The following is a 12,162-nucleotide window of genomic DNA, read 5'->3' on the forward strand; positions in this document are numbered from 1 at the left end:
TATACATGGAACTGAACTTTGAAAGTGTTTGTTACAAGATCTCAATTATTGACTATTAAATATAAACATTGTTCCCAACTACTCAAGTTACCTCAGACTAGTTTAAAATTTAAAAAATATTCAGGCAAACATAAGCTAATTTTTAACTTTTTGAGAAGCTCAGGTTAGTTCAATATTTTTTTGCTAAAGTCATCCTAGTTTAATATTTAAGAATTTCTACCTAGTTTCTTTTTAAAACTTATATGAAAGTGAGTTTATTCAGTTTTAAACCTTTGTTATCTTTTAGTTAACTTTCTATTTGTTTCAAACATATTTGTTGGATAATTTTAATTAAATAGTTTTAAAAAGATTATTTAAGCTTATGAGATATGTTAGTTTCTCAGTTGAAAAACTAAATGAACCGAAAATTTTTAATAAGAAACTTTAAAGGAACAATTTATTTATTAAAGTTATAGCTTTTTATTTATTGAGTCAAATTTGAAATATTATACTTATATGTGCCAACTTCAATTTTTAAATCCTGGAGTAAAATATACAACTGAAAAAGGCAAAAAAAAATGAAGCTAAAAAAACCATTTAAATTTTTTTTGTACAAAATACTTGGTAAATAAATATAAGTTAATGTTTATTTTATGTAAAAATCCCAAGTCATATATACTAATAGTTAGAATCAATCAATGCAGTAATTATGATGCCACAGTTTAAAAGTTATTTGAGTAAATTAATATTAGTCTACCACTTATATTAAGATCGTACTAAAATATTTGATTGAAAATAAATGATTAAAAAATAATTTGCACCTACTTAAAGTTTTATATCTCTAGTTTATAAATCTTCAAATTAAATGTTTTAAAAAATTTAAGAATTAGCATTACAATTTTTTTTATGTACATAATAATAATTTTTTTTTAAAACTAGCTATATAAAAAAAAGTCTAGTAATAAATTTCTGGTGTTGGCTATTTTTTTTGTTGTAAGTTGAGATAAGTTCTAATTAAAACATAACTAGTTAAGAAATAATTTTGATGGTTGTGCAGTCTAGTGTTGATAATATAAAACCTTTATGTTTTATTCTATAATTTCATTTGTAATACAAGATTTGAGGTTTTATATTTATTATTTGCCTTCAAAAAATTCTGCCATACCTAGAATATTTTTTTTAAATTAAACAAAAAGTTTGTAGTCACAAAAGCTTAAGTACTAGACTTTTAAAACACAGTTCTACAGTTATGTTTTTGTCATAGTTTACTAAATATAAAAACACTATGCCAGGAAAACCATTTTAAGATAATCATAGATTAGAACTACTGTTCATTCAAGACTAAAAAAAAAATTAAAATTAATTTAGTTAGTTTTAATTTACTTAAAACTTATCAAGTATTACTGGAAGACCTAATCCTGTTTTGAAATTGTAATTAAAACTTTTAATAACAGATTTTGGAATAATTTTTTTTTTATGTATGCTTAAACTTTTTGATCTGTTTTTTATATACTACGATTAAATTTTACTTATTTCTTGAAAAGAAAAGAAAAAAATGTTTTTGTTTCATATGCAGCAAAAATAATGTATTTTTTATAGAAAACTTTTTATATCATATTTGAAAAACAAGTTTTTTTATGGACAATTTGATCTCCAAAAATGAAATGGTGCAAGCTTGTGATATTGTTTTTTCATCAAAAGACTGTGTTAGCACGCCATTGCTAAAAAATGTTCAGCAGTTGCAATTGGAAGTTGGGAAAGCTAAAAATTCAAATGTTCATTTGAAGCTGGAAAATATGCAAACAACAGGTTTTTTTTGAGTAGTCTTAAAAGGCATTATAGCTAGCATTGTATATATAAATATGTGTTATGTAGTACTGTTGAATAAGTTAACTATTAATATTTTTTTTACAAATACCTAATATCAAATAAATTTATTTCAATACAGTAAAATTTTTAACAACAATGCTATTATTTAAGTAATGCATCTGATGGTTGTCATAAAATTTGGTTTTATATTCTCTTTATACAGTATACAGAGTTGCCACTTTACCTGGAAAAACCTGGAATTTGAGAAATTCCAAAAAAACCTGGAAATACCTGGAATTTTGACAATTTTCACATGTTCAGTAGTAAAATTTCGATTTGACTCAAAAAATCTATCATATAAAAGAAAAAAATTGTCATCATCAATTTTTTTTCATTAAAAACATATTTAAAGTAGCTTTACAGTATCTTTTCAATGTTTTTATACTATTTAACACAGTTTCTTACTTTAAGCTAAACATAGACTAAAAAATGTGTACTTTTAAAGATCTGGAAGAAATTTGAAAAACCCGGAAAAAATTTTTGTACACATTGTTGTCATGAATTTATTAAATGTATAAATATTTTAAGATTAAAGATTTAACAAAAAGTTTAGTGAAAAATTAACAACCTAATTTTACAAAATACTTTCTTTTTAAAAGAATTCATTATTTTAATATTTCCAACATTATCTAGTATGTTGAATATTTATATACATTTTAAAAACAGCTATAAATATCTTGATAATCCAATTTGTTTTAATTTAAAAAACATCAAATTTTGTTGTAGTTAAATATAAACTAACTTTAGTATTATAAACATACTATATTTTGACAAAATAAGTTGAGGTTTACTGTCATGAAAAAATGTGTACTATTCTTAGTTTAAATCCATGTAACTAAACTGATTTTTATTTTCGTTTACAAGCATTTTTTGTTTACCTTACATAAAAGAAATTAAATGGTAAAATGTTAATGCTAAAATATTTGAAAAACTCTAGATTGTATTCCACTTATTTAAGAACTAATCTATACTTTGTTAAAATACATTATAGTTTAAATTAATTTAGATAATATTTTTAAAATTAAGTTTTTTTGAACTTAGACTCAAGTTTTAGTTTATTTCTGTATTAACTATACGAGCTTATAGTATTTAAATATTTTTTTTTTGTTAGATATTAAATATAAAAAAATTGATTACTTAGTTTTAAAGTAAGAGTTGAACTATTTTTTAAGAGTACATATTAATTTTTGGCTTGTAAATTAAAATACTGAACTATTTTTTTTTAATTTATAAAGTAGTCTTAGTTTTTATTTAAGATTATAGAAATTATATCAGCTTTAACAGGGTTGCCACATACTCAGGATAGCTCGGGTATTTTGAATTTTATTTTCCAACTCAGGCTGACTCAGGATAACTTTGTTGTTTATAAAAACTCAGGAAGTTTTCAGATTTTTCTAAACTTCAAGATTTTTTTTTTATTTCGAATAAAATTTAATTAATTTATTTTCAGTATTTGTTATTCTATAGACTTGATAAAACTCAAGATGACTCAGTACAGATTAAAGTTGCTCAGGACAGTTTTTGGTCACTCAGGATATTTTTTTTTACACAAAGAGTGGCAACCCTGTTAAGCTTTGTGTTTTTAGAATGATAGTCAAATAAAGTAGTGAACGTTTAAACTTTAGAAAAAAGTTTTTATACACTTTTTAAATTTAGTAAGAAAACTTTTTTGATTATTAAAATATAGAAATTACTAAAAAATTATAACTATTTAAAATTATGTTATGATACTATTAGGTTCTTTCAAAATAAGAGGAGTTACAAACCAAATGGTGCAGCTGAAGCAAACCAACCATACAAAGGTGGTAACTATGTCAGCTGGCAACTATGGAAAAGCATTTTCTTATGCATGTAAGCAGCATGGTTTAACAGGTGTTGTTGCTATGCCAACAACAGCTCCTGTTAGTAGAGAACAAGTTATAAAGGTTAGCACTTTAAAATGGGTGCACAAATTTTCAAACTTGGACAATTCAAATTCTAAAATAAAAATTGATTTATCCATAATTAAAAAAGTAATGTATATTTGTCCAATATAAAAAATACATATGTAGGTCCGATGAATATCTTGAAAAACAAACCATTTTTTTCTTTTTGCAAAACATTAAATATTTTTAAAGATATGGCTTTAATAAAGTAAAAAAAATAGTTATTTTTAGTAATTTTAAAATATCTTTTAAAATATTTTAGATTTTGCAAAGAAAAAGTGGCTTGTAGATTTTAATAAGATCTACATATGTATTATTTTATTTTTTTCAAGTTTATATTACTTTTTGAGATATAGTCTTTTAAGCGTTTTTTTGAGAATTTGAATTGTCGGAATTTGAGTTGTCCGCTGTAACCCTTTAATTGTCATGTAACCCTTTAAAGTTGTTTTAACCAAAATGTTAATTGTAGTTTTTAAATTTTTTAAAACACAAAATTTATAGTTGATTAAATAATATTTAAACTACTGAAAAACATTTCATTAGAAAAATTGTTTTATGAATTTAAAAAATTAGTTTTATAAACGACTTAAGTTAAATCAACTTCAGTATAACAGGGTTGTCACACACTCAGGGTACTCAGGGAATTTTGAAATTTTAAAAAATATCAGGGAGAATCTAGGTAACTCAGGATAAGTAAAATACTTTGACTTTTTTTTAAAACTTATGACTCAAGTCAATTTTGGTATTTCATAAAAATATGAAGATAGTTTTAAGGTTTTTTAAAAGTTCAGGGCACATATTTTTCTAGATCTAAAATGAGATTTAGTTGATCCAGTTTCAATATTTTGTTATTTTATATAACAAATTTTGGTCAAGAACATAATGTAAAAAAAATATTTATTCAATAATTGCAATTGTTTGTGTTTTGTTTAAAAATTTAATAAGCAAGACTGAACTTAATAAACATTAAATAAATGTTTCTGTTTATTGTTGTCAGGAAAATGGATGTCAAGTGATCCGAGTGCCTTCCCATTTGTTAATGAATAAAATGAAAGAGTTTGAAGCAGAAGGTTACAAATTTCTACATCCATTTGATGACAAACATTTAATTTCTGGCTATTCAAGGTCATTAAAGTGTAGGCTTTTTATAATAAGTATTTTTTTAGATAAGTTATGACTCATTTTTCAAACAATTTGCTATTTTCTTTAAACATTAAAGGATATTTAAAAAATTATAACTTTTAAAAATATGTATTACTTTGAAACATTTAATGACAATTCAGTCTATTATAAGCCAAATGTATATTAAATTAATCTTGTATAAAAATAAAATGTTCAATATAAAATTAATTTTATATTTTTAGACTTGATTTTATAAATTTTACTAATTTTAGTTGAAACATTTTTAATCAAAATATATTTATCGAAAATGTTTATAAAACCTGATTGTAAAAAGATGAATTTAGGAGTTAGCTTAGATTAGATTTAGATTAGGAGTGGGCCACGTATGGGTTGTGTGTTAATTTAAGCCCACATTGTATTTTTTAGCTTAAAAAATAGTTTTGTAAATAAAATTAAGCTTTTCTATAGAAGTGGTTTGAAATATACTATCTATTTTATTTTAATTACAAGTAGTGTTTATTAAGCGATCAGTTAATTAAAAAATTTCTTCTAAAAAGGTTTGTTAAGTATTTTTACAACTTCAAAATTATGTGACACCCAAAAGCCTTTTTTAACAATTCAAGAATGAATTGTTAATTGAGTTTTTCTAGTAAGTTTCTCCCACCTACTGAAAAAATTACCAACTTCTAGTTTAAATAAAAAGTTTAATGGCCATAGGAGGGGATAAATTACTTTTTTTACAGCTTGATCTTATTTTATAGTGTTTTAGCTAATCTACAAGTTGCATTATATAACAATTTTTTTATGTTTTAACTTTTTTTTGAGAAAAAGCCGACAAAAATTAGAGAATACAATAAGTTTCTTATGGGAGGAGAAAAATAAAACGTTGAATAAATAAAAATCACTAAACATATATCTTCTCCTTCGTTTTTTAAGATAAATGCTTCTATTTTTTTAGGAATTTGCCTTGTAATATTTTAAGAAATTTGTGGTAATGCATTTTTCTTTAATTTAAAATTTAAAAAAGTTATTCTCAAAAAACTGAAAAAAAAATTTTTTTGTGTATTAAAATGAATGTTTACTACAGATTTTATAAATATTTCAAAGAACATTTTCTACAAGTTTGAGATATTTTTTTTTTAAATACATTGGAGGAGATAAGTTTCTAATTAAAATAAATACATTTTTAGATTAGGAATACTAAAAAAAATCATTAAACTCTCGGACTTTAACCGCCTTTATCTCTAAAATTAGTATCAGTATTAAAAATGTGTAAAAATAAATTCGTAGCTTAGTTAAACCTCTACAAAATAAGATTAAGTTGAAAAAAATAGTTTACCTTTCTATGGCTTAATAACAGTCTTGTAAAATACAATGCAAATGAAATAAATGTTAAAAAAAAAGAATTAGACTATGTAATTAACGATTGAAAGGAGTTTAGCAATAAAATACTTTTTAGCTTTATCCATATAATTAGACTCCAGTAATCTTTTTTTTTTAAATACAACCTTACGTGTTGACTAAAAAAACAAATCAGAAAGTTTACACAAGTAGCGTTACAATTTTAACTTAACTTGGTAGCGTTGGAATGGAAATTACCAACGAATTGACACCAGATATTGTAGTTGTTTGCTGTGGAGGGGGAGGACTACTCTCTGGCGTTGCAGCTGCTATAAAAACCCATTCTGAATGCAAACACACCAGAGTGTACGGTGTTGAGCCGGAAACTGGTTAGTTTGTGTGCAACAAAAAGTTATAAAGTTCGAATTACTTTAAAAACACATATATTTTAATGTTTAAGTTTTTTTTTAAACAATTTAGCATTCTAAAAACTTTACTAATTTATTTAAATAAAACTGGTAGATATTAAAATTGCTAGTCCTATATTAATTAAATTTAAATTGATAATAATGTACTGTTATTGACAGTTGAGATCTACGTATATAAATTCTTCAAAACATGTATATTTTTTGGCTACAGTTTCGTATCAGAGCCTTCATAAATAAACGTTCTTCAAATCTATAAATATAAAATTTTTTTTTGCACTTAATTTGGCAAGACTAGACACATGATGATTTAAGTTTAAGAACCCTTTGCATTTACAACCTCTAAATTTTCAAATTTGATGTTTTAGTAATGATGCTTCAATGTTTCTCATTTTTTATTACGATCTAACGTTTTATATGAAAAGAAAATAAATTTTCACAGCAAACTCAATGCAGAGGAGCTTACTTGAGGGAAAGGCGGCGCAACTTCCACAGGCGAACAGCATAGCTGCCGGGCTCGCACCTCCGTTTGCTGGTGAAAACTGCTACAACCACGTGACCAAGTTTGTTGATGACGTCATCACCGTCACCCAGAAGCAGATTTGCCAAGCGACGCGGCACTTGTGCGAGAAGGGAATTTTCGCTGAAGCTTCCGGAAGCGCGGCGTTTGCCGCCGTGATGTTTGATAAAATCCCCGATGTTGAGAACAAGTGCGTTGTTGTTGTGGTGACAGGCGGCAACGCGTCGCCTTCAGAACTTGTGGAAGTATTTGGAAAAGCAAATGAATAAAATATAAATGTTTATGCATTTACAACAAAAACTTTTAGGCAATCAATTTTAGATTCCACATACTTACCAAATACAAAATAGACACATCTTTTATTAATTTTATAATTTTAGATTGGTTTGAACATAATTTATATAGCTCAATTTATAATTCACGTGTATTTATATATTAACATTACTTTAAATTTTGTTTATATGCATATTTTAACTATTAATTATATATGAATAATCAATCATCTATTTAAATCATGCTGTACATTAGTATTACGTTTCAATGTGATTATTCAAGAGCAATTTGCTTTCTTTAGTTTAAAATGTTTATTTCTACATTATAATTTGATCCATAAATTTTAATTAAAAAAAGCTTTAAAATATTTACGATGTCTTTAAAAGTTTGCTCTTTTATTTCCATTACTTATCTATCTAAAAAATTTTGAGTTTTCGGCGTTATTGTTTTTTTTTCTGCTGAATTGCTAATATATTAACAATGTTTAAAAAAAAAAAATTTATAAAATTATTAATAGTTTAATTGATTATCATTTATATAGTACTTTATAATTTCTAGGTTTTGTAAAATTTATAAACTTATTTTTCTAGATACTTTAATTTTATCTTTATTAATTACTTAATGATTTAAAGCTCTTAGGTAACTTATTGTTTGATAGTTATGAATTAAAACAATAAAATGACAAATGATGATTCCTGGCAAACTGTTCCCCTCAAAAGAAGAAAAGGTAAAAGTAATTCAAACAAAAGTTTCCAATGTCACACGATGACTAGTGCTGAAAAAAACACAAACTCTGACGCAGAGCAAGTCGATCAACTTCATCAAAACATTTTAAACAAAATCAAGTACATAGTTAACAATAAAAACAAAAAACAACAAATTCTAAAATCAATTGTTGAGATGCTGACGAAATGGAAGGAAGACTTCGAAGATGCAAATTTATACTGCTATTGCCTGGGTTCTTTTGATGATTTTGTCAACAGCAAGTACCAACTGGCCCAGCTGATATTGTTTCGTCAGTTTCTGCACTTCAAGGGATCCAACCTCAAAAAGCTTGACGGTAAAGACTTGATTTCTGATTGGATCGAAAGCTACAATACGGACGCTGAAATGGTGAAGTGCAAAATATTCGATCCCGCTTTCACGGCGACTGACAAGAAGGTTTTGGAGAAATTTAAGTTTCAACTCTTGAACGAGAACAACGAATGCAAGGATGTTTGCGAACGACCGGCAATATTTTACATGATCCACGGAGTAAAAGTCCTTCACGAAAATCTGTTCAAATGCAATTACGAGTCGAATAATTTGAAGAACGTGTTTGTTGTTGGAAATGACTGGCTGAAGGAAGGTGGCGGGGAAGGCGGTTGTTTGAAAAGTGCAGAAGCAATTTGTCAAAAAATAAAGCTTGGAAGTTGGTTGGTTCCTGAAGTCTTTGCAGAGACATTTGTTTATTTCTTTACTTAAGATAAATTATAAGTTAACTTGTAAAATTTTTTTAAACTATTTTTAGTTAACTTACAGTTAGGTAAATGTTTTTTTTGTTGTATAACTTACTTTTATACTAATAAGTATATTAGAGTTTTATCAGGGTTGCCACTTTATCTGGAAAAACCTGGAATTTGACAATTTAGGCAAAAATAACCCGGAAAAACCTGGAATTTTGAACAATTTTAACATTTTCAGTAGTAAAATTTCAGTTTGATACAAAAATCTATCATTTTAATAAGATTTTTTGTCATCATCAAAAAATGTTTCTATTAAAAACACATTTAAAGTAACTGTAAATATTTTTTAATGTTTTTATACTATTTAACACAGTTTCTTACATTAAATTTCACTTAAAACTAATAAAAGACCCAAAAATGTGTACTTTTAAAAATCTTGAAGAAATTAGGAAAACCTGGAAAAAGTTTTGAAAAAACGAGTGGCAACCCTGTTTTATGTATTAAACACATATATTATTTTTGTTCTTATTAAATTAACTTAAACAAATATTTTTTTAGTTTTTACAAAAATACCCTGTTAAACAATAAATAAGTTTTTTCGAACTGTTTAGTACAAGTGCTTTAAAAATTTGCTGTGACAAAAAGCTTTCTATATGACAGGTTTATTCTAAAACGATCTATTATATGTTTTTTTAGTTGTTTTAATATGATAAAACTCTTATGAGTTTTTAGATTTTATTATTATTTAAAATGTTATGATTGTGTATATATATTTTTTTCTCATGAAGCTTTTGTAGAATACCAGTAGAAAACTTTTTTCTAGTTAGTACGTAAAAGAGTTTACATTTAAAACTTTAACTTATATTATACACAGTCTTCTTAATTAAAAATAAGGTTAGACTCGATTGTGTTCCATTCAAACTTTTCTCCATTAAAAACTTTGAATATATACTGAAATTATTGATAGTCACATAATAAAAAACTTCTAATTTTTAAAGTTTAGAAAAAATAATATCAAAGCTAATGAACTTTAAAAAATTATACCAACTAAAAAGAGCTAAATAAGTTTCTGTTATAAATGTTAATTAGTCTGAATAAAAAAGTAATGAACTAAAATCATTTTAAAAAGTGCATAAATAAACTTATTTGGTAAAATTTTGTAAGTAAAATGTATTAGTATAATAGGTTTAAAACTGAATTGCTAAATATAAACTTCAAAAGAGAACTTACAAAAAAGTAAAAATGTTCATGTTATGTGAAGTTCTAAGAACGTAAAACATTTTTGAAACATTAACTAATATTTTTCTGGTACTATATAACTTATTGATATTAATTTTAGAAGTTACTTTTTATGAATTACTAAAAAAAAAAATGTTGCATATAAAACATATACAAAAAACATGAAATAAGAGTTAAAGTTAGTACGGCGTATAAATTTTAGTAGCTTTGTTTTTCCTATTAAATCTATAAAAATAGTTTTTTTCAAGAATATAGATGGCGTTCCAACTATTTGAATAACTCCATGAAGAAAAATAAGCTATATTTTTTTGACAGTGGTCAAGCGGTAATTAATTATGAAAAAATAGTTTTGGTGTGAGCTAAAAGTTAAATTAGGTGTTATACTAGAGTTCTTTTCAAAACTAATTTTGTCTTTTTGACTTCATGTAATTCAGAAGCTATGTTAGTTCAAATGCAAGAAGTTTTTCATTCTAATTTTTTTTCTAGAAAGTTCCTTGCGAAATCTACCAAATTTTTTTATTAATAACATTTTTCTTAAGTATATATCTATCAATGAACAAGATTATTTGTTTATAATATCAATTTCAATTGCTTTAAAGAAACGCGAAAATACTGCTTTAAAATACGTTTTGGGCGTAAAATTTTTTTTTTTTAGTTTGTTAATTATACAGCATAAGAAAAAAAAAGTCTTTATATAGTTATGACTTTTATGACGCTCAGTCTTCCCTAAAAACATCCCAGATTTTTTAAATAAAAATAGTAATTTGAAAAAACAAAGCATTTTGTGTTTTCAAAATTTTTGTTACTTTTTTGTTTGTAACTCTACCATATCGGATGAAAAAATAGTATATCTAAACTATATTAGTATTTCAGGTGTTTTCGTGTATTCAACATGCGAAAAAATACGTAGGAGTACCGTGAGATAAAGTCTTACGACCTCTTTAGTTTTTAATACACATTATTAACTTACAAACCAATACTAACTTGTTTTTTAAGCCAGCATTTTTTCAAATTACGTATTACAATAAGTTTAAAGTATAATGTTTTCAAGACATAAGTTAACCTTTAAAAAACCTAAACCTGTTAAATATGTTTAGGAGAAAAAAACAATTACAACGTACAAAAAAACACTAAACATTATTTAATTGTTGACTTTAACTCTGTTCCACAAAAAAAATATCTCTCAAAAAGGAATACAAATTTTTGCATAGTACAATTAAAATTATATTGTTTCATTTTTTTGGTAATTTATTAAAAAATAAATCTATAGTTTACAGCAAGTAAAATATATTGTCTTAAAAAAAACCCAAGAAAATATTACTTAATATGAATGAAGTATAAGTAGTGAAATTGTTAACGGATTAAACATTTAATATTAGGTTATAGTTACCGAATTCAGAATAAGTAAATCAAACATTTAATGATTTTAAACACAATGAAGTTAACCGTAAGGTAATTTAAGCTCCCAAAAAAACGGAAAGTTTATACCAAACTCTACTTTACCGCCGTATGGCGCTTTGTAGCCGCACTTGAACCAATCAGGTTACTCTCCGTCTTCTCTCTTTTCTGTTATCATGGCCTAAGATATTCTTCCTGAGTATTTTAATCCTGAGTGTTGTAAACATTTTCTATGATATCTAATTACTTAAAACTGTGTTGTGAAAGTATTTTTAAGTTAGCTTAAAAAGCAAAATTTGTTTAATTTTTTTCTAAGTACATTATCTATCAACTGTCTATTCTTTTAAAATTAAGAATAAGTTTATTAAAACAAAAAGTTTCTGCACTGATCCTCTACTTGCAAAACTTTCAGAATGTACACTGGACAGTGAAGTTTAGCAGTTATAACAAAATTTGATATATATTTTTATGAAACTAAACTAAAATTCAAATATGTAATTTCAAACCAGTTTTCACGGAATACTTATTTGTTGCTCCCAATCTTCTCATACAAGCAACTTGATCTCCTGTGAAGTGAGTACTCAGTGTCGAATCTCTGACAGCTATTATGATAACTGAACCGTTTT

The 12,162-nt window shown here is 25.2% G+C and overlaps 1 protein-coding gene across 1 annotated transcript; it reads left to right on the plus strand.

Moving 5' to 3' along the window:
- Positions 1 to 1,584: 1,584 nt before the first annotated feature.
- On the plus strand, positions 1,585 to 7,512 carry LOC145829819 (L-threonine ammonia-lyase-like). The gene is made up of 5 exons (XM_082937688.1): positions 1,585 to 1,788; positions 3,586 to 3,773; positions 4,771 to 4,898; positions 6,477 to 6,625; positions 7,104 to 7,512. The coding sequence occupies exons 1-5, from the start codon at positions 1,617 to 1,619 to the stop codon at positions 7,448 to 7,450; spliced, it is 984 nt and encodes a 327-aa protein (XP_082793814.1). The 5' UTR covers positions 1,585 to 1,616; the 3' UTR covers positions 7,451 to 7,512.
- Positions 7,513 to 12,162: the final 4,650 nt, after the last annotated feature.

This window comes from Thalia democratica, chromosome 2, assembly GCF_965202585.1.
Source record: "Thalia democratica chromosome 2, ktThaDemo2.hap1.1, whole genome shotgun sequence".
Taxonomy (NCBI): Eukaryota; Metazoa; Chordata; class Thaliacea; order Salpida; family Salpidae; genus Thalia; species Thalia democratica.

Coding starts and splice junctions, on each gene's coding strand:
- LOC145829819 (XM_082937688.1), top strand. CDS start 1,617: ATGGACAATTTGATCTCCAAAAATGAAATGGTGCAAGCTTGTGATATT. Junction 3,774..4,770: donor GTAGAGAACAAGTTATAAAG/GTTAGCACTTTA, acceptor TATTGTTGTCAG/GAAAATGGATGTCAAGTGAT. Junction 4,899..6,476: donor TTAATTTCTGGCTATTCAAG/GTCATTAAAGTG, acceptor TTAACTTGGTAG/CGTTGGAATGGAAATTACCA.